This window comes from Nerophis ophidion, linkage group LG11 (genome assembly GCF_033978795.1).
Source record: "Nerophis ophidion isolate RoL-2023_Sa linkage group LG11, RoL_Noph_v1.0, whole genome shotgun sequence".
NCBI lineage: Eukaryota > Metazoa > Chordata > Actinopteri > Syngnathiformes > Syngnathidae > Nerophis > Nerophis ophidion.
Window position 1 is genome coordinate 46,354,741 of NC_084621.1, and position 24,204 is coordinate 46,378,944.

Sequence of the window (24,204 nt, forward strand, 5' to 3'; positions counted from 1 at the left end):
ACCCACCTGTTCCCAATTAGCCTGCACACCTGTGGTATGTTCCAAATAAGTGTTTGATGAGAATTCCTCAACTTTATCAGTATTTATTGCCACCTTTCCCAACTTTTTTGTCATGTGTTGCTGGCATCGAAATCCAAAGTTAATGATTATTTGCAAAAAAAAAAGTGTTTATCAGTTTGAACATTAAATATGTTGTCTTTGTAGCATATTCAATTGAATATGGGTTGAAAATGATTTGCAAATCATTGTATTCCGTTTACATTTACATCTAACACAATTTCCCCACTCATACGGAAACGGGGTTTATACATACATACATTCATATATATATAATTAAAAAAAAAAAATGTTCCCCACTCATATGGAAACGGGGTTTATACATACATACATTCATATATATATAATAAAAAAATAAAAATAAAAAAAAATATATATATATACATTTATTTTTTATTTTGATTTTTATTTTTTAAAAGATCCTCTATACCGGTATTCGGACAAAAAAACAACGCAATATCAGTTTTGGTCCATGTCACCCAGCCCGAATATCTGCAATTAAACACAAACAAAAAAATCTGAGTAAAATGATGCGTTTTGAGAAGGGCAAGCAAGCTTCATTCATGTCAACAAACCGTCTACTCTAGCAGTGTGGAAAGCATGAGGCTTAGCCATCTGCAGAGGGCAATGAAAACATAGATGCATCAGCTTCAAGGACATGATAAAAATCACCCGGCTAGCAAAAGCATATGACAGTTCCTGGCTAGAAGTCCTTTCAGTCATTCGGCTGACATACAGTACATGTGCCATGGAACAGCACAGTCCTTGAATACAGAGAGTAAACTGTCCAAGTAGGGATGCAAGCTGTTCGTGTCTCCTTCGTTTGCTCAATATTTCAACACTTTCACATTGAAAATGCTGGCTCAGAACTAAGCTGGCATGCATGCAGCCAGACAAAATGACAGGAAAACCACACTGGTAAGACAATTTATGCAATTACAGCCCCCTCATTTGGGTTTCAGCATTTTCACAAAAAATATCCTCATAATAGGAGTTGACTGTTTATATGTTACTGACAATGAATTTATGGGCCAATCAATGCAGAATGTTGCTATGACCTACAAACCCAATTTGATTACAGAGAAAGGAGAGCAGACTGATCAAGTACTAAATAGGCTATTTAATGCGAACTCAAACAGTTTATTTTATGCATAATCTACCACGCCGATATGTTCAATCATGTCCAGCAACCACAGTTTAAAAACACACACAGGAAGACTAGAATATGTACATTAATACTGTGACAAACTAAAAAACTATTAAGTTGATTATTTTATGCAATTGCAAGGCCTTTGACCATGACCCGGACCCTGATGATATCATGAAGATGAATGATTATAGGAGGGGCTTTCATCAGGTCAAGCTTCATTGTGGGTTAATGCCTCCCTTGGGATGCATCCCTGATGGCACCATGGGCTTCAAACATGCAGAGACCTTGCAATAAATAGTCCATAGTGTGGCTTAATATGGCAATAGAAGAAATGGGAATACAAGCAACAAGGGAAAGCAGAATGTATGTTGTACAATAACAAAAACACACCACAATGAATTTCACAGAAATAGTCTGGGATGACTGATAGCAATGTGGGCAAGAAGAGAGTTCAAATTAGTCCTTCACTCTTCAACAAGATACTGCAGTCAGCCTGTTCATAAATATGGTGGTCATGGTGTAGGCTAAGCTGGTCACAGTGTGACATGACAAATCATCCTCAACATTGAGTGCCTACCTCATGCGCATTTTTTCCAAGTAATTTAAATTCATAATAAGATAAGAAAAAGAACACTGGCGTGCCCAATGGGATTATTTCAAACTGGGAACATGATCTTTTCTGATTTATGTGAGGGTGGACTGATTTACCACATTCGTCATCTTTACCTTCATTACAAAATTATAAAAATGTTGGGTCAACAAATTGTCACCCTCTGACACAGTACATGTCTGTTTGGGTGTTATTTGCAAAAGGTTTTTTGTAATGCACTTTATGAGGATAATATATCAAATTAAGACAGTATATCAGGGCTGCAGCTATCGATTATTTTAACAATCGATTATTTCCTCCATTAGTTGGTTCTACTAATCGGATAAAACAACCTTTATAGCCTCAGAGTATTTTATTGAAATTAGTTAAAATAAACAAGGATAATTCTGCTTGCCACAACCTTCTTTCTTTTTTTAATGAATGCACATCATCAACATTGAATTTTTACTCTTAGTATGTGTGCATTAATAGAAAAAATAAAAACACTCTGCTGTTTGTCGTCATACAAATCACGGCCCCCAAACACCACTGTTCTCACGTGCACTCTATTGCAACAGACTTGCGAAAACTATGTTTGCGTATTGAAAGTTTCAGGCAGTCTACACCCTCCGGGTTTTATAAATCTTTATTAGTTACACTCATTAAACGATGCAGTTCACTTGCTACTAATAAGCGGCGAGCCATCACAAATGGACAAAAGAAAGTCTACCTATGGAAATATCAGGTTCAAAGCCATGGTAAGTTGTTCTACCGACAAGACGTTTTTTCGCCGTGAGAAGAGGTGCAACCCTGCAGCGAACACCTACTGTGCGTGTCGTTCTAGAGGTGGGTGGTGCTTCACTTCCATGTTCAGATTACGTTTAAGAGTGATACCATAACATATAGATTGTCACTACGACTGCTTTAATAAGTAAGACAGTCGGCAGGATGTTGAAAGCAAAGTTTTTTTCATTGCAAACAGTCGATCCGACATTAAAACACATCAAGACAATTTCCTCAAAACAATCACAAATGTTTCCCGCTTCAAAATAAAAGCGCTACGCTATACATCTGGTTTAACTACATTTAGGGTTTCTCCTTAATGTACGGTTTCATATTAGCCACCACCCCAAATAAAATAAAGTAATATCGTGTATTGTAGAATCCAGCCGAAAACAAAGACTTCCTTTTTAGCTTTTATTACCAATTTTATAACAACGAGCCCAATTCTAACAAGTATTTCATCCGTGCACACATCTGCCTCTGTGTTTCACTTAAAGACACACGACACTTGTTCATTCTCCGCCATGTGTTCAGAGACCATGGCAAAAATAGCCCTCATAAACAGTGTTGGGTTGGTTACTGAAAACCAGTAACTAGTTACAGTTACTAGTTATTTTAATTCAAAAGTAACTCAGTTACTAAGTCAGTTACTTACACCAACAATTAATGTGTTACTGTAAAAAGTAACTCTTCAGTTACTTTTTTTTTTAAGGCTCCCATTAATGCTCTTTTAACCTGTTATTGCACTGGAGAATAATACAATCTGTTGATCAACTTGACATGTATTTGCATCACTGAACTCTGCTAAGCAATGTGGTCTACATACAACACACAAAGACAAAGATATGTTCCAAAGGGCCGATTAATTTTAGGCCAGAACAAATTGACACAACTATTAAGTAACAAACAGCATAATAACAACATAGCTGTAAACCTGGCTTCACCCAAGGAAGGCACACATGACATGATTATATGTCATGTCACTACATACAGCACACATACTGCTTTACACACGCCTAACCAGGCCTTTTTTTCTCACTAGGAATTGTGAAATAAAATCATGTCTTCATTGAAGCCCAGAACACTCTACAAATTTCCCCAGTTTTAGTTTTGCGATAAGGAAACGTCAGCCTGGCCTACTAGGATAACTCTTTGTTTGTGAACTTTATAGTCTATACATTTAGAGTGATGTGATAATCAAACACTTTAGAAGTCTAGAATGAAAGAGTATATAAAAAAAACTGACACAGTGTGTGTACTTTCAGTGCTGAATGATGAACAGAGGCAGAGTTTAGAGTGTCTTCTTTAGCTTGCTTTCCATGTTTATGTGCTCACTGTCCACTGTGTCAAGGTACGCGAAAATGCTTTCATGCCATTTGCTGCTTGACACCCGCTATCATGCTAATTAGCTACCTGAAAGCGGGTGACTCCACTATAGAAATAGCCTGCATGTCTTCTAGCACATACGCTGCAATGACTCTATCAATGTTGTCCTGACTGGCAGTCCCTCCGTTAAAATCTTTAGGTGAAGTGTATCTATCTTTACTAGCTACGTCGAAGCATGTTGCTTTTGTAGCTGTTTCAGCAGATTTTAATTGCTGTTTTGGGCAGTAGATGGGATCTTTGATCCAAGACACAACTTACATTTAACTAAAATGTTCTTTTCTTTGTGCTCAACAAAAAAAAAGTAGTGAGAATGTCTCCATGTTAAGAAACTCGGCTTCGGCTCCGCCATGATCGCTTGTTAGTAAACACAGACGCCTCCCCGGCCCCCCCCACACGCACACGCGCGCACACACACACACACACACACACACGCACACACACACACACGCACACACACACACACACACACACACACACACACACACACACACACACACACACACACACACACACACACAGAGCGTGCGGCGCGCCTCATCTTTTCCTTGGGACACAGAAGGACGACACTGCAACTCTCCAATAAAACACACTGAGATCTTCTCAGTTTCTAGCTGATATATAAAAAATAACGTAAAAATACGCAGTAACGCATTATGTAGTAACGGTAACTGAGTTACTGAATATAACTAATAACGCGTTAGACTACTCGCTACCGCCGATAAAAACGGCGTTACAGTGACGCGTTGATCCTAACACTGATCATTACACACTAACATACACATTAACACCAGCAGGTATTTACGATATGAATGGCTATATATAGTTTATTATTTGTGCACTATTAATCGTACACTGAGCCTCCACGGAAGTAGAAGCAACTGAAATGTAGTGAAACGAAGTCAGGCCCCAACACCCATTTTTAGCGACCGATGTGGCCCCATGGCTCAAAATAATTGCCCAGGTCTGATATGTATTGATGTACTGTATTGTTTAATATTATGGTTTGTATTTCATATGCATGTTTACATCTATCTTACTGGACAATTATTGGCACTTTAACTTTAACTATATACAATATTGTTTCTTGCAATACTTTTTTTTTTTTTAAACTAAATTTGTGCAAATCTTAATAATTGCAAGCTGATACTGCTACTTAATACTTATTTTGTATAGTTTGACAGTGTCCAGTTTCCAATTGAATTTGTACACCAGTCTGGGTAATAATTATACACCCACCTGGACAAGCCTGCGAGCAGTGTGAGGGTCATGTTTTTTGACTTCTCCAGTGCTTTCGATACCTTACGGCCTAGGCTACTGGTGTGAAGTTGGAGACGATGCAGGTGGAGGTCCTCTTGGTGTCCTGGGTTGTTGATTACCTGACTGACAAACCACAGTAAGTGCAACTGCAGGACTGTGTGTCTGACAGGCTGGTCAGCAACATTGGGGCCCCGCAGGGCACAGTCCTCTCCCCCCTTCCTCTTCACCATTTACACCACCGATGTCCACTATCAATCAGAGTCCTGTCACCTTCAGAAGTTTTCTGATGACTATGCGATAGTGGGGTGTATTGAGGATGGTGATGATGAAGAACACAGGGCACTGGTGGAGGACTTTGTCACATGGTGTGGAAAGAACCACCTCCAGCTTAATGTGACGGAGACCAAGGAGCTGGTTGTGGACCTGGGAAGGAGGGGGAGTACTCCGGCGACCCCTGTTTCCATCAGGGGGGTCAATGTGGACATGGTTGAGGATTATGAATACCTCGGAGTACACATGGACAACAAGCTGAATGGGTCAAAACACGCTGAGGTCCTCTACAAGAAGGGACAGAGCCTCTACTTCCTCAGGAGGCTAGGATCCTTCAACGTCTGTACAAAGATGTTGAAGATGTTCTAAGAGTCGGTGGTGACAGGCGCCTTCTTGTACGCCGTGGCCTGCTGGAGCAGCGGGCTGAGAGCGAGGGACGCAAACAGACTGGACAAGTTGGTAGAGAAGGCCAGTAACGTGGTGGGAGTGGAGCTAGACTCTCTGGTGGTGGTGTCAGAGAGGAGAAGTCTAGCAAAACTCCTAGCCATTATGGACAACACCTCCCACCCACTACACTCGTACCTTGCGGAGAGAATGAGCACGTTCACTGGAAGACTCAGACTCCCAAAATGCAACACGGAACGACACAGGAGGTCATTCATACCGACAGCCATCAGACTGTATAATGCATATGTTCCTTGACTGCACTTAAATGTAGAATATATGTATATTATTCATATATTATATATCTAATATATTATATCATTTATTATTATTATTTATTATTATCATTGTCTATTGTGAGCGAACTGTGGTGCTGAATTTCCCCCAGGGATCAATAAAGTACTTTCTATTCTACAAACCCTGTTTCCATATGAGTTAGGAAATTGTGATGGATAAAAATATAAACGGAATACAATGATTCGCGAATCTTTTTCAACCCATATTCAGTTGAATGCACTACAAAGACAAGATATTTGATGTTCAAACTCATAAAAAAAAAATTTATTTTGCAAATAATAATTAACTTTGAATTTCATGGCTGCAACACGTGCCAAAGTAGTTGGGAAAGGGCATGTTCACCACTGTGTTACATCACCTTTTCTTTTAACAACACTCAATAAACGTTTGGGAACTAAGGAAACTAATTGCTGAACCTTTGAGAGTGGAATTATTTCCCATTTTTGTTTTATGTAGAGCTTCAGTCGTTCAACAGTCCGGGGGTCTACGCTGTCGTATTTTAGGCTTCATAATGCGCCACACATTTTGGATGGGAGACATATGTTGTCTGCAGGCGGGCCAGGAAAGAACCCGCACTCTTTTACTACGAAACCATGCTGTGGTAACACGTGGCTTGGCATTGTCTTACTGAAATAAGCAGGGGCGTCCATAATAACGTTGCTTGGATGACAACATATGTTGTTCCAAAACCTATATGGACCATTCAGCATTAATGGTGCCTTCACAGATGTGTAAGTTACCCATGCCTTGGGCACTAATACACCCCCATACCATCACAGATGCTGGCTTTTGAACTTTGTGCCTATAACAATCCAGATGGTTATTTTCCGCTTTGTTCCGGAGGACACCACGTCCACAGTTTCCAAATATAATATGAAATGTGGACTCGTCAGACCATAAAACACCTTTCCACTTTGCATCAGTCCATTTTAGATGAGCTCGGGCCAAGCGAAGACAGTGGCGTTCCTTGGTGTTGTTGATGAATGGGTTTTGCTTTGCATAGCAGAGCTTTAACTTGCACTTACAGATGTAGCAACCATTTGTAGTTACTGACAGTGGTTTTATGAAGTGTTCCTGAGCCCATGTGGTGATATCCTTTACACACTGATGTTTGTTTCTGATGCAGTACCGCCTTAAGGATCAACGGTCCGTAATATCATCGCTTACGTGCAGTGATTTCTCCAAATTCTCTGAACCTTTTGATGATTTTATGGAGCGTAGATGGTAAAAATCCCTAAATTCCTTGCAATAGCTCGTTGAGAAATGTTGTTCTAAAACTGTTTGAAAATTTGCTTACAAATTAATGACCCTCGCCCCATCCTTGTTTGTGAATTACTTAGCATTTCATGGAAGCTGCTTTAATACCCAATCATGGCACCCACCTGTTCCCAATTAGCCTGCACACCTGTGGGATGTTCCAAATAAGTGTTTGATGATAATTTTTCAACTTTATCAGTATTTATTGCCACATTTCCCAACTTCTTTGTCATGTGTTGCTGGCATCAAATTCTAAAGTTAATGATTATTTGCAAAAAAAAAAACAAGTGTCCTTGTAGCATATTCAACTGAATATGGGTTGAAAATGATTTGCAAATCATTGTATTCCGTTTATATTTACATCTAACACAATTTCCCAACTCATATGGAAATGGGGTTTGTATTCTATGTAATGATAATAAAGCAAATATTACTCTAAGTTTGCATTTGTGCAGCATGTCCACCACACTGTGAAAATGTGTGTTCTGTGAGAATGTGTTGCAGTACAATTTTCATTAACAAATTTACCAATGTCTTATGAGAAGATATTCTTTAAAATAAAAGTACAACACAAAAGTGAAATATGCAACTGGGATACAGTTTACTAAGGCAGTTCCCAAATCATCAATGCAGAAATAACTTCAAAGCTATTTTCAAAACCTCTATGGCTGACAAAAAAAGCAAACAGCCTACAGTACAGAAAGGATACTAAAGTCTTTATCAAAGGGAATTTAAAATGTGGAAGATTGTCTTTCTACAGCCTTTAAGGAATGGCTTTAGTTGTTCTGACAAAAGAAGCAGGTGGACCACAGGATTCTCACCAGGGCATTTATATTACAAGGGAGAATATGGAGTTCCATTGACTGACAACTCACAGTGGAAAGAGATGACAAGAAAGAAGTTTAGTTTCTGAGGTAAAAAATATATTGACGTCTTTGATATTTTAATGATTCATTTTATATTTACAAGAAGAACTATCACCTTTGCTGACTTTATATAGATAAATGATTAACTGATTGGTTTGTCCAAAGAACCTCTGCGTCATGGAACATACTGTAATAAAATGCAGTATGACTGTTGATTTTATTACACTGAGGTTACACAGTGTAATCTATGCTGTGATAGTCACTCCTTTGAAGCAAACAGTGTGAGGCAAAAAAGCAATCAACCCTTGGGTTAGAGTATTTGGTAAAGAAAAACAGACTCCCATTTACGCCCTTTTATTTGAACAATAAGCTCAAGGGGAGGTTGAATTAAGAAGGTAGCCCTCGGGTTGCAAAGTTGTAAGTGGCAGCCACAAATCTATAAATGACTAACACCATTCCATAACTTCTGGCTAAAGAACAGAAATAGGTATTGTTTTTATTGGTTGGTCATACTATTTACAAAGACACATACATTTTGAAATGTCATCTTTCTCACAATACTTTGACTAGTGAGTAGCTGTAGTATTAAATATGATGCAAATAATATATAACATGGATACATTTTGTACAGTACACAGCTAGTAGGGATGGGCGTTATGGCCTCAAATCTATATTGCGATACATATTGCAGCCTCCTGAGACAATAATTGATACATCACGATACATTATTTTGTATGTAAATGATACAAAATAATTTCAAAATGGGTTACAAAGGCTGCTAATTTAGCTGTTGACGTATGCGGTAACCTATTGTGTCATTTCCAGTTGTATTATTTTCTCGAAATTAATCTTAATCGATTTGCTCATTTACTGTTAACAGTTTACGTTCTGTTGTAACATGGTTCTATCGACACTTCAGCCGCATTTCGTACCAACTGTAATCTTTTAATGCTAGACATGGGGAGACCCGAAAATAATACGTTACAGTAATCGAGACGAGACGTAACAAACGCATGGATAATGATCTCAGCGTCTTTAGTGGACAGAATGGAGCGAATTTTAGCGATATTACGGAGATGGAAGAAGGCCGTTTTAGTAACGCTTTTAATGTGTGACTCAAAAGGAGAGAGTTGGGTCAAAGATAATACCCAGATTCTTTACCGTGTCGCCTTGTTTAATTGTTTGGTTGTCAAATGTTAGAGTTGTATTATTAAATAGAGGTCGGTGTCTAGCAGGACCGATAATCAGCGTTTCCGGTTTTTTGGCGTTGAGTTGCAAAAAGTTAGCGGACATCCATTGTTTAATTTCATTAAGACACGCCTCCAGCTGACTACAATCCGGCGTGTTGGTCAGCTATAGGGGCATGTAGAGTTGGGTGTCATCAGCATAACAGTGAAAGCTAACACCGTATTTGCGTATGATGTCACCTAGCGGCAGCATCTACATGTTGAAGAGTGCAGGGCCAAGGACCGAACCCTGGGGAACTCCACACGTTACCTTAACATAGTCCGAGGTAAAATTGTTATGGGAGACGCACTGCATCCTATCAGTAAGATAAGAGTTAAACGAAGACAGGGCTAAGTCTGACATACCAATTTGTGTTTTGATACGTTCTAATAAAATATTATGATCGACGGTATCGAAAGCAGCGCTAAGATCGAGGAGCAGCAACATAGATGACGCATCAGAATCCATCGTTAGCAATAGATCATTAGTCATTTTTGCGAGGGCTGTCTCCGTAGAGTGATTTGCCCTGAAACCAGATTGAAAGGTTTCACATAGATTGTTAGACGCTAAGTGTTCATTTGACTGCTCCGCAACAATTTTTTCGAGGATTTTTGAAATAAAGGGAAGGTGAGACACCGGTCGGTAGTTTACCATGAGGTCAGGATCGAGGTTAGGTCTTTTAAGAAGAGGATGAATAACCGCTTTTTTGAATGCTAGGGGAACAGTGCCCGAGGAAAGTGATAAGTTTATAATATTTAGCCATGATGGAGCTAATAATACAAAAAGCTCCTTGATAAGTTTCCCAGGAAGAGGGTCAAGTAAACATGTTGTTTGTTTTATTCCATTTACACGTTGTAACAATTCCTCTAATGTTTTTTCCTCAAAATGAGACAAACTATTTTGGAGGGCAGTATCCGCCGTATATAAAGGTAAATGCTATACTTTATTATTACATTATATAATTATTGTCGTTGCTTGTAGTACATTCTATTATTTTTAATACAATATATTGTATCCAAAAGTTAGTTTTACATGTTATAATTGTTTTGTTTTGGGAAAGCCAAGCACCAATTACATTGATTTCCATTCAATTCAATGGGCCGTGTGGTTTTGATTGAAGGCCTTGTCAGAACCAATTAGTCTTGTAAGTTTAGGTATTACTGTATTTCAATCATTGCTGTCAATCAATTGCAATTTGACATTATTTTAGTTGACTCAAAAACCTGAATGCACGTAACAGACACACCAGTGAAAATGGTGAAAATCAAATTCCCTTTTCTTCCCAGGAAATGTCCCATATATTGATACTTGACAGATATGATGCAATCAGTCCAGGGTTTCCCACACATTCATTTATTTGTGGTGGCCCGCAACGAAAGAATTACGGCCGACACAAATTAAAAAAATTAAAAAACATTTAAAAAAAATTTATTTTATTTTTTTTTCCGGCTTTTGACTCGCTCGACTGACCATAAAAGCAAGGGGACTGTCTGTGAATGGAGCTTGTAGATACATATTATATAAATATTTAAATATTATATAAACATGTATATAAATATGTACATAAAGTGTTGTAATTATATTCCAACTCCGCGTTCTTCTTGGTCATCACCGCCGCCACTGACACCCCCCCACCCCCTGACCACACCACCACAAATAGATGCCTGACCTGTGGGAAACACTGCAGTCTTTTACAAGTTATAAATGAAAGCCACCAGCTGTCCAAGAAATAAACATAGGACTGGAAATAATCCTCATAATTACTCACGAGTACATACTTATGGCTTCTGATAGATAATATCCACCAAATAGAAAACAAAAGGCATTTAACAGGAGTTTGTTCACTCTTTTCTCTGTTTGATTATTTGTTGATGTATTGTAGTTGCACCATGTGCAAGTTGTCAACATCATTACACAATCATCAAACACTGCCACACTAATACATTGAAACTGACCTCCATGTATGCTTTCCTTCAGAAGAACTTGTTCTATTTTCCACAGCAACAACTGGCCATTGTTTATTTGACCAGTGACGTGCCGCAGAGTGTTGATACAAACTTGCAAAGTCATTCTCATGCACTCTATCTGAATAGGAAACTACAGTCAGTCCAATGGAATTTCCACATCCGAAACACAAATGTCCAAATATTTTCATTCTTTATCCATGCCTACTTCCATGACATAACATTCTGATTTTTCTATGTTCTGATCATTCTTTCAGCCTCTGAGTTAAATTCCTATATTTCTTTTGTGATGCAAGACCCACTGCCTCTCCAGTTAATGAGTGTGCTATAGCAATAACAAGTGCAATTTTCTTGCACACTTACTCATTCCCTCCCACAGCTTCCCAACTCACACAACTCCAGGATCATTTAGCGAACACAGGAAATGTGAAAGTGAAGATCACCATTTCTGCCTGTTGCCCTGCTTATGTCTCCAGACGACTCCAATACTTTCCAACCGCGTCGGCATAAGTTAACAAATATTTGCACAAGTGAAGACTCTTAATCAATTAAAGCAATCAATCAATGAGTGGGAAAGCCGGTTAGCTCCTGCTAAACCTTCATTCCAAAACATATGGCATAATTCTGTGCTACCAAAATAGTGGAAAAAATATGGGAAAGCCCCTGCTCTTTTTGCACCAAGCAAGGCCCATAAATACATGTTGGATGAGTTTTGTGGGAGAACTTGAGAGCCTTGATGTACAGTATCCTCCACATTATAAATGTATTTAGATGCAAATTCAAACAAAGAATCTACTTTATCTTCTCTAAGCTACAAACTTCATCTGAATGTTATCCTTTTACTGTCCTCGAGGGACATAACATGTTAATAATTCATACATTCTGTGGATCTACTACACTGTGGGCATCAGTTAATGGCCTGACCTGCCGTTTCTACTTGGCCAATGGACACACCAAAGGTCTAATGTTGACACATAACTAAATGAATTAATGAATGACCCGATGAATGAGCCTTTAGTCAATCTATGTTGAACTACTGAATGTTCATGTTTCATACGTCACTGTACTAGGCTGTTCACACTGGTGTTTATACACGAGATTAAACAAATATCAAAGTGCAGTAAAGATAATGTCATTCACCCAAGGCTTTAAATATGAATGCTTGTTTGCTTCATAATATTTGAGCTGTTAGATTTCCAACAGTCAATGCAAAGTCTTACCCCGTATATGTTTGCCAAAGTACTAAGATTTTGGAGAATATATTTAAATGTTGGCATCTACACTTAAAAGTCAGGGAGGACAGAGAGATAATGAAGCTTCTTTAAAAAAACACACGTACCGATGGTTTAAGTCATTGAAACTGCAGTGACCTCACTTAAACCAGTACTAAGTATACAACAGTAAGTTAATTTTGGGTTGGGTTGCCTGGGTGTTGTGAAGAAAAGAAAACAGTAGGATGTTGAGGCCAAAATGATCAGCGACATGACATACTAACTAAACTCAAAAACAGCAAACTGCAGATGGCTGGATTAAAAACAGTAAAGACAATTATATGTGAATCTTCTCTCACCTAAAAGAGGCAACGTTAGTGTTTTGTTTTTTTTACATACAAAACCCTTTTTTGATTGATTGATTGATTGATACTTTTATTAGTAGATTGCACAGTTCAGTACATATTCCGTACAATTGACCACTAAATGGTAACACCCGAATAAGTTTATCAACTTGTTTAAGTCGGGGTCCACGTTAATCAATTCATGGTTTTCACACTAAGGTTATGTGATTCTCTATTACCTCATAAGAATGGTTTTTGCTTGGGTCTTTATTCTAATAACCAACTACAGTGGAACCTAAATTTTGTTAGAAATTCCCCAAAAATAAAATGGGACAAAATGCGAAGCAATTTTTTTCATAAAAAAACAATGTAAATTCAACTAATCTGTTCCAGACACCCAAAATTATCAACACAAAACACATTTTACAGACAATAATTAATAGTCTCACGTGCAGAATAAATGAATGACTATTTAAAGAAGACCTATGATACATTTCCTTTTTACTGACTTATTAAATGTTACAATGTCCATCCATCCATCCATTTCCTACCGCTTATTCCCTTTTGGGGTCACGGGGGCGCTGGCGCCTATCTCAGCTACAATCGGGCAGAAGGCGGGGTACACCCTGGACAAGTCGCCACCTCATCGCAGGGCCAACACAGATAGACAGACAACATTCACACTCACATTCACACACTAGGGCCAATTTAGTGTTGCCAATCAACCTATCCCCAGGTGCATGTCTTTGGAAGTGGGAGGAAGCCGGAGTACCCGGAGGGAACCCACGCATTCACGGGGAGAACATGCAAACTCCACACAGAAAGTAAACAATGTCACATTGTCAAATCATATTAATACATTTGGCCAGCGCTTGCATTGTATCTTGTTTTAAGAAAACACAAGAAAAGGTAGGATTAAGTATTATTTTCATTGAATCACGGCATGCGTACAATGTTATCAACTTGCGACATGCAGTAAGAAAAAATGCTGTCTCTTTATTGATCAAGAATGGGCGTGTGTACCTAATGTGGTGACTGGCAAGTCTATGTATTGTTCACAACGTTTATTTCAACCGTGACAAAAACAGAAAATAGTAGTGAGTTGGTTAAGTTCATCTACAACAAGGGTGTCCTAACTGCTGCCTGTGGGCCAAATACATTCCACTGCCGTTCCTCAATTTGGCCCGTGAGAAGGCACGAGTTCAAATAACAATTGCTGTATTCATATCATATACAAATATAGGGGTTTGATAGCTGCCATTGTGTTGCTATCAGGTAGCCAATTAAATTACCTCAAACATAATTACACTTCAAAGAAAACAGCACAGCATTAACTCATATGACCCAATCCAAACTACCTTCATGAGTTAGGGTGTAGAAAATGTTTTATATCAAACAGCACAAAAAGTCAACAAACATGGTCACACATAACACAACCTTTTGACTGAACTTTGGATGTTTTTTATATACATTCACATTCAGAATTAAGAGAAATTAATAATAAAATTACTCCCACTTAAATCCATTACAAGGGACGATGGGAAAAATGCAAAACACTCTCCACACTTATCCATATTTGCCTCATTTTAGCTGCTTGATATTTCTGATTGACTAAAAAAACTTTAAGGAAATTGTCATGAAGACAAGGTAGGCGTTGAACTTTCACATGCTCATAATAACCAATTATAATAATTATCAATTATATATCAATTATAATATTATAATAATATGCACTGATCGATACCGTCACATGTCACAGCACAAAAAGTTTGAACATCCCTGGAAAACAAGATACATATTTGACAGTGTACATTTGGATAGTTCTGTGGCCAGTGTGGTGTGGAGGGTTTCATTTGCATTCAAAAGGGAAGGCCTCCACACATTAACTAAATTTACACTGAAGCATATCCAAAACATACTTTGTAGACCACAAAGAAGTGTGTTAAATGTGGATTAAAAATCATAGCTCCCCTTTGTTCTTTCCTATGAATCCAGTTATGACGGTGATTATTTTGTGGTTGTGCAGAGACTCAAGAAACAGGTCACCAAAAGGTGAGATTTTATGTTTAAACACTTCATTCGGTGGAATAATATGCAAGAAAACAAAATAGTTCACCATGCACAATATTTAGTTGCCCAACAACATAAACAGTAAGTAGTAGGGGTGTAACGGTACGTGTATTTGTATTGAACCATTTCCGTACGTGGGTTTCGGTTCGGTTCGGAGGTGTACCGAACGACACGGACTTATAAGTAGCGCACCGCACGTTGTGTAAACAGTGCACACCGAGGCACCATGAATTGATTTACGTGGACCCCGACTTAAACAAGTTGAAAAACTTATTCGGGTGTTACCATTTAGCGGTCAATTGTACGGAATACGTACTGTACTGTGCAATCTACTAATACAAGTTTCAATCAATCAAAAAAACAACAACACACGGCATGCTAGCAATGACTGGGCTATGATGGACTGACCACACCTCCTCTTTTCACGGGATATGTCCTCTTGGTGGAACTGTCCAGGTGGAGTTTCTTAAATGCCTCGAATGTCCGGCATTTTAAGTTATGGTTGCGTGTATTTTCAATGTACGTTCAGGGTTAAGAAAGGGTTAAAAACAAAAACAAAAAAGTGGTGCACGCAGCGTTAACATTCATGAGGGCGGGGCAGAGACATAAAGCGAGAGAGTTATGATAAACGCCCATGCGTCGCCAGGCTCTGCTTTTTATCCATTGATTAATCAGATTTATTTTTTTATTATCTATAGCAGGGGTGTCAAAAGTGTGCCCCGGAGGCCATTTGCGGCCCACAGCTAATGTTTTAAAGGCCCACAGCACATTCTAAAAATAATATTAAAATAAATAAAAACATAAACAAAAATGAAATAAAAAACCTTAAAGGCTAAATGTAATTTAGAAAAAGTTGCAATGTTGACTAATAAAACAAATCTGTTTTTTTTTCTTTCAAACTGTCATTGCTCAAAACATAATATTGAATCAAAATCAATGATATTATGAATTATTGACCTATCCAAGTTTCTGATTACTTCACATCAAATATTCCACAAAGAAAAATATTTTTGGTGGAAGATTTAGCAAATTTGTTAAATGAATAATCAAAAAATTTATATTTTCTTTTTTTCTTACTGTACCGAAAATAAACCAAACTGTGACCTCTGAACCAAGGTACGTACTGAACCAAAATTTTTGTGTACCGTTACACCCCTAGTAAGTAGTGCTGTGCAATATCATAGTATATATAGTAGTAAAACATAAAAATGTATATTGTATGATTTAATTGTCAATTGTTTATAACGTAAATTTGCATTGCCTTAACATTTTTACATCACTTGAAAGAGTTTTATGGCAAGAGCCGGCAGGAGCATGGATGTCAACAATGTAGAGACGGAAGGCACAATGGAAGACAAACCAACAAAACTCAAAGAGGACTTGGTGCCAAAAAGAGGGGCAACGAACTCCTTTGTTTGGATAAAATGAGTTAGACAGCAACGGAACAACAGTAATCAGCAAAACATGTCACCACTAGCGACTTCAACACATACATCTATCTATTCATTTATATCACTTGAATACACAGCATTAGAGTAGTAAAGGGACATAGTTAAAATGCGCCAAAGTACTAACATTACCTCAAAACTATCTGAGGTAACACTGCAGTGTAGCACTGCTGTTGGCACACAAAAGAAAATGTGTCCAAAAATGTAATGTTTCTATCTTTTACAATTTCTGACAAAAGAAACAGGGTATACCCTCGGGTGAAAATGATGGTAGGAGAATCATTCTTATATCTGCATAGTGTAACTTCCCATTCAAGGCTGTTTGAGCTTTAAATGTAACATTTGACTGTGATGAGCAAGACCAGCTTTCAAGGACAGAAACAGAAGAATGAATGGGAGTTTTACATACCGAAAGGAAAGAGGACAGCTTTTTTTTTTCTTTGTGTGTATGCTGGAAAACAGCAGGAATCGACTCACCAAGACTCGATTCTCCGTCTTGTCTCCTTTGATCTCCAGTTTGACTTTCTTTCTCAGTGACAGCTTCACCTTCCTCCCCACTGCATCCCGCACGCTCTCTACACACAGGAGACAACAGATTGGAACTCCACTTTTGCATTCTTTTGAACTGCAGAACACTATTGGCACCAGCAGTCTATCAGCAAAGACATTGCAAACACATACATTAAACAAAACCAACCTACTACAGGTGGATGGTTCTTGTTGATTAATATGACTATGAGTATGGCAAACTGAATACAGTCTAAAAATTGTCTAACAAATTTGAACACAGGTGAAGTAACATGGTAAAAAAAAAGTGACAAGCTAATTTATTAGCCCGCCTGGTAACTTCACTAGCCTGGATAAAGTCACTTCATTCACTTTTGTGTTGTATTAAGCATACACTGCTTGAAAGAGTAGGCATGGTGAAAGTCTATAGTGTCCTCAACTAATGCCATTTAACAAAATATCCGAATAATCAATCAATTACACATAATTGTCTCAGGGCACTCAATGGATCGTAACTGGACTGTTACGTTTGCTTTAGAAGACGTTTTGCTTCTCATCCGAGGTGACTTCATCAGTTCATGCTTGGACTTAGGTTGAACGACGTGGTTAAGATGGTAGAGCAGCCTTAAACTAACTTCAGGGTACCTGGTACAATTCTAGCTCCCGCCGTCCTAATCACTCCCATTGTGTACTTGGGAAAGACTCGTCATTTCACTCACCTTGCTCCCAGTGTCACATTAATTAGTCACGTATCGCTGTTATTGCTCAGATTAGGTCATGGCTAGGGTTGCAAATGGGTAGAAAGTTTCCGGAAATTTACCACGGGAAGTTGAGCTAGGGAAGTTTGGAAATATTGACAATTTTTTGATTATTCAAAGTTGGACACCGTCCATGGGAATTAATAGGAATATATGGGAATTAATGGGGAATTACAATAATTATATATTATTGGGCACTTGTCTATATACTGCTGCATCTTTGTGGCATTCTTGACATAGCTCTTTGCACAGTATTTGCAAATGTACACAGCCTTTCCATCTACACTGGTTGGGGTGAAATGTCTCCACACATCAGATGGTGTACGTGGCATTATTCTGTTTGTAATGAGTTATTCTTGTAAAACACTAATGCAATGCCACAAACAAATATAAATAGTCAGCTAAACAATTGGAGTAGTCTTAAAAAATATTTTACTGATGGACAAAAGAATAGAAATAGGCTAGATGAATAAATGAATGCTCAATCAGCATGCTAAATTAAACTATAACCTACATTCCTGTATGGCAACAGAATAGCTAGTAGAACAAAAGGCAGAGGAAACTACATATTTTGATTTAGTATTTGTTAATTTACAGATAACAAAAAAGGTAAATTCGGATCGCTAACGTTGTTAGCATAAATTAATGCGATTTAACATAGAGAAAATTAGCATCACGGCTAACGGAGAAATATTTTCGGTTCATTATGAAACTGTGGTAGTACATAAACCTAGCTAGCTTGAGATATTGGCCCCAAAATCATTTAACAAGTAAAGGAACAGCTAGCTAGCTTAAATGGAAGTCTGCTGGAGTAGTCCACGGACATACAGTAACAAGCAATTACTCCTCTATTAAACTTAAAAACCATAAATCAAATATATTTACTGCAGTAATATTGTGAAAACTTACCTGACTGAATGAAGTCCTTGGGCTCAAATACTAGTGTGGCCTCAATAGCCCTGTTGTAGTGTGTAGCATGCTGGAAATTATCTGTGCATGTGATGGAAGAATGCACTGCACATGTGATGGAGGAATGCACACTCTAGGGTTGAATTTCTACTGAATTGTCATTAAATCAGATTGTTTCAGCTAATAATCAAGGTGCAAGATCTAGCATGTTGCATTCAATGTTTATTCCCATTAATTCCCATAGAAAGTTTCCAACTTTGAATATTCCTGAAATTTTGCAACCCTGGTCAAGGCTTTCTATATTGGTCGGATCTAGTCTTTTAAGACAAACTGAAAAGTCCAGTAGCGATTGATTAATCGATTGAATGCACTGAGAGTACCTGAATGATATACTGTAGAGACCATTCATAGACAATTCCACATGCCGGTAATTTTGGTACCCGAAATTCCAATAACAAACCTGCACCAACTAATAGGTATTTTCTAGACCCATATCCTAACCCTCTACAAAGTTAAATGGAACATTAAAGTTAGGTAGTTTTCATTTTCTCGGATACTAGGTCACCATTAAAACCAAGTTTGGGTGAAGACCTTTGTTTCTTAGTGGCCCTTTTTCATTGGCACTAACAGAATGTGTGAACTATCACATTGAAAGTATTGATGACGGAAAATTGAGTTAGTAATAATGAGTCAGAGAAATTTAACATAGACAGCCATATTATGCTGTGTGCTCCGTTCGTCTTGATTGGTCACACCCAGGAGGAGTTCCAAACTTGGCAAGCTGGCCCCGAGAGCAGAAGTGGGTCAGCTGCCTCTCAGCGCTCTTCACACATCGGCTGCTACATTCTGAGAGAGAATCTGCTTGAGCGCATCTGTGCCGGCATATCCTTGCCTGCAGGGTTCTTCAGATTAAAAGGAAAGAAATAATTAGGAGAAAAAAAATAACTAAAGACGGTTTATCGGGCTATATAAGTTCCTTGAGAACATGAGCATCTTTTCCTTATGTAGCATTTGTAAAATCTCAAGTATTTCTCCAGACCTTGAATATTCTAATGACTTGAAGAAGGAACAATCAAAGTTCCCAAGCCATTTCCATTTCTGATTAATTTCATCTGGAGCAGAGGTGCTAATTTTACGAGCCAGCTTCCCTGTGGCTTAGTTACAGCATATACTCTAGGCGTAATTAGAATCAACGTTGTGGATGTAGATGGGTATACGTTGTGGCTGCATCTCTTGTCCCGATTGTCTCAAAGCAACTCGATCACTGTTCACACAAAGCAGACCCATTTGTGTTTGGTATATTGTACAATTTGGGGATTTCTTCGTCAAAAGTTGGAACTGTCAGTACAATACCATATACCGCAATAACAATCAAAGGTCCAAGTGCTAGTGTAGTGTACCCTTGTTGTACCATACCATACTAGCTTGGTTGCTCGATACACTGCTATAACATAAGGGTGTGAATGAGGATGCCTATGTGTGACTGACTATGATTGACACACTGGAGTGTATCCTGCCTCTAACCCAAAGTCACCTGAGCTAGGTTTCCTAATGAGAACAACGGTATAGGAAAATGAATGGATGAATTTTCTGCACATTTTTGTAAAGGGCAATGACATGGGCAAAATGAATAACCATTTTGTTCTGGTGCATTTAGTATTCATTTTCTACTGCTAATACTATTTGGAGTCAGTAGTTAGCTAGAGCCTATCCCAATGGACAGGTGGGATACACCCTGGACTGGTCAGCGGTTAATCACTGTGTTCAGTACACAAAACATCACAAAAATGAGATATTGCAAAAATGTAAAAATTCAGTTTTATATGCTGCACAGCAGGGATATTCAACACAATTGTTTTTCTGGCTATATTTCCTAAGATTAAGGATCAGGGGACCAGGCGTATCGCTTCACTAGTTATTTTTACTAGTTAAATAGTGTTTTTTTGTATATTCCAGAGAACCAGCATCCTCTACAGGAGAGATTAGATTTTGGTCTATTTATTTTGTCATCTTTACAAGAGCGGTCTGCTGTGTTGAAGGACATTTTGCAAAAAGAAGTTAGTCAAATATAATCTCTTTGACAACATTTTACAAATCTGCTACAAAAATTAGTCTCTCAGAAGTTTGTTGAACGGAATTTGCAGGCCACAATTTGAATACCCCAAATGCTGAAAAGGAGACTACCTCAAATAGAACCTTGAGGAACACCGCTGGTAAAGCTAAAGAAGTTGAACAAATGACTACTGACTGCATCTGAAGTAAACAAGCTACCTTGCACTTTAGTTAACATAAATCACATCAATAAAAAACAACAATTGTAACTGCCAAAAAGGAAGTAACTCAAGGGAGTGCCTTGAGGAACTCCTCCTCAGTTATGTAAATTACAAGCTTGGACCCCAGTGTTCTATGTTTGCTAGCAAGGTAAAAATGTCAAAGCAAGCCAGGATCTATTAATATGTTCACATGAGTCCAAGATCCTCCATACAACAGGAGCCCTGGTGGTTTTAGGATTTAAGTGTTTGTCTTCAAAGTTTTGAACTGATCTTGAAGGCAGCTAAGGTGTCATCCCCAGGCCAGATTTGGCCCCGTGGCACCAGCTGACTAGCCCTGACAGACTATTTCGAAATAATTTAATCTTCAAAAATTGTCTACTGGGTTAAGTACACCTGCAAACAGTTGACTACACTTCAAGGGGAAGACCTAAATAAACAATCCTTTTTCTAAACAAAATTGAGCCATGCCAGACTTTGTATGGAACAAAACTAGAGACCACGTTTACAAATCAAGTCCGAGTTTCATTTTTGTGTTCCCACCTGACCAAACAATCACACCTAAGTGGGAAAACACATTTGGTCTGTATGGACCAAACCATGCTGGACTAAAACTGAAACAGTTTTTATTGGCAGTAGGACAACTTTACTGAATGTTTCTCAATACATAACAGTCGTGCAGAGTTGCAGAGTTCTTTCTAAAAGCGGTCTGTGTTGAGAGGGTGATCTTGCATGCTGCTTCTGAGTCACTGGCACCAGTCAAGAGTTAAGTGCTAACGACTGTTATCATCCACACAGCATGACATGTGATTCTTATCATACCGCATTGGACACACTGAGAACACGTTTGTTTCTTTTCCTAGATGCCACAAAACACGACATACAGGGTTAACTTGGGGATGAGGCACACTATTACCTAATACAGCCTATGAGGTCATCTTTGAGAGTTTGCAACAATTCCCTACTAATAATAATACCACATGTATCCATTAAACGGAATAAGTATTTGACCGTAGATGGGCTCTAAAATGCCTGTGCTTGTCCAACATTGCACCAATGTGTCAAATACTGACTGCTTGGCAAATAAAGACAGTTAAACACAGCAGAAGCATGACTCAGATGTTTACCTTGTTGAGTATACTCATGTACCTCAGACCTGTTTGGGACAGATATTTGAACCCTCTTTCTGACAGTGGACATGTATGGAAATGTTTTCTTAATACAGGTCAAAGTCTATGTTTTATTATCATAAAAGTACAAAGTACAGAGACAAAAGGTGGTATTCTTCTAAAATCACGAGTAGATAACTTGAGGCCCTATAATTACACATGGGGTACTTCTATATTTACATGACACCTCTGTCCATTTTTTCACAAGATTGTGTGTGTTTGTTTATAGAAGGTAATTATTCCACCGCTGCACACAAAAACCTACAAATTTGTCAAAACATGTACCCTGGCTGTGTTGCCAGTGCTAAGGCTTTTCGGACAAGTTTACTACTCACTAGCACTGTTAAACCCCATAAGTTGGTGTGTAGGGGTGCTGAAAAAAATCAAATCACATCCGAATCAAGATTCACATTATTCTGATTGAAATAATAATACAAAATATTTATATTTAATTATTTTATAATTGTTTGTTCTTTTGAGAATACATTTTTAAAAAGACATTTCTAGGCTATTTCCAGCTTACTTCTTGCCCGCATAGGTAATAAGTCAGCAGCCTAGTGGAGCTTTTGAATCATTTTGAAAATTGAGAATCGGTTTCAATTGAGAATCGTGTTGAATCAAAAATGTATTCTTAATCAAACCGTCACCCCAAGAATCGAAAATCGAATTGTGAGTTGTTGGAAAATTCACATCCCCATTGGATTGACTTGAAATTTCTCACACCTCTTAATGCGCTCTATAATACGACCTATAAAACTTCAGAGATTTTAGCCGAATCACCCAGAAATTTGGTATACACTTTCGGGGGACTGCTGAGCTCAGGTAGGTCAAATTTGAGCGATTGGCTTTAAAAAAACATGACCGCCATTCAACGAAGCAACAACCTAACTGAGATGCACAAATGCCACTCAAATAAACAAAAAATATATATTTAGAGCTGCAGCTGTGGATCATTTTTGAATTTGAGTAATCTGTCAATTAGTCATATATTGAGTTTGTAAGATATATTGATATATTTTTAAACAAGATATGAATTAAGAAAATATCGTAATATCAATTTATTTCACGTTAAAATGACCAAACACAATAAAGTCAAGTCACTTACATGGCGCTGACCAAAACCGTACGTGTGTGATAGTCCATAAATGAATATCTTTATATGTATACTTTCACCGGAAAATATATCGAGATATATATTGAATATCGAGTTTAACTAAAAATATATGGAGATATACTTTTTTGTTCATATCGCCCAGCTCCAGTCAGTACGATTTATCTACGAATCGGATTAAAAAAAACACTTTATCATCCATCCATTTTCTACCGCTTATTCCCTTTCGGGGTCACGGGGGGCGCTGGCGCCTTTATACCTATTTTTATTTTATTTTATCAAAGCACCCACACACCGACACTCTCAGGTGTGCTCTATCATAGCAACCGTGCAGAAACTATTTAGGCCTATTTGGGGACGGCGTGGCGCGGTTGGGAGTGGCTGTGCCAGCAACCTGAGGGTTCCTGATTCAATCCCCACCTTCTACCATTCTAGTCACGTTCGTTGTGTCCACATCACCCTTGCTCCTGATGGGGCCTGGTTAGCGCCTTGCATTGCAGCTCCCGCCATCAGTGTGTCAATGTGTGTGAATGGGTGAATGTGGAAATAGTGTCAAAGTGCTTGGAGTTCATTAAAAAAAGGTAGAAAAGCGCCATACATGTATAATCCATTTACCATTTACGATTTAAAGTTCTGGGCACTGCTTGTGGTCTGGACTTGATTGTTATTCATTAGTTGCAGTCATGAAATGTTTAATCCAGGGGTGTCCAAACTTTTTCCACAGAGGGCCGCACATGGAAAAATTTAAGCATGCGGGGGCCATTTTGATATTTTTTATTTTCAAACCATAAGAAAATATATGGATATTTTTTTTTAATCCTTAGGGCTCCTGGGGAGCATAGAGGGTCTCAGTAACTAAA

General features: G+C 38.3%; 1 protein-coding gene across 3 annotated transcripts in view; it reads right to left on the bottom strand.

Annotated features, from left to right (window-relative positions):
• The window catches only part of LOC133562195 (F-actin-uncapping protein LRRC16A-like), a 141,941-nt gene that overhangs the window by 114,939 nt on the left and 2,798 nt on the right, over positions 1-24,204 (bottom strand). For 2 of the 3 annotated variants that reach the window (XM_061916153.1, XM_061916154.1), the window contains exon 2: positions 17,098-17,195. In XM_061916153.1, coding sequence (XP_061772137.1) covers positions 17,098-17,195 — 98 coding nt within the window. Of the gene's footprint in view, positions 1-11,538; positions 11,560-17,097; positions 17,196-24,204 lie in introns of those variants that run through there. The other variant, XM_061916155.1, reaches the window with a different exon arrangement.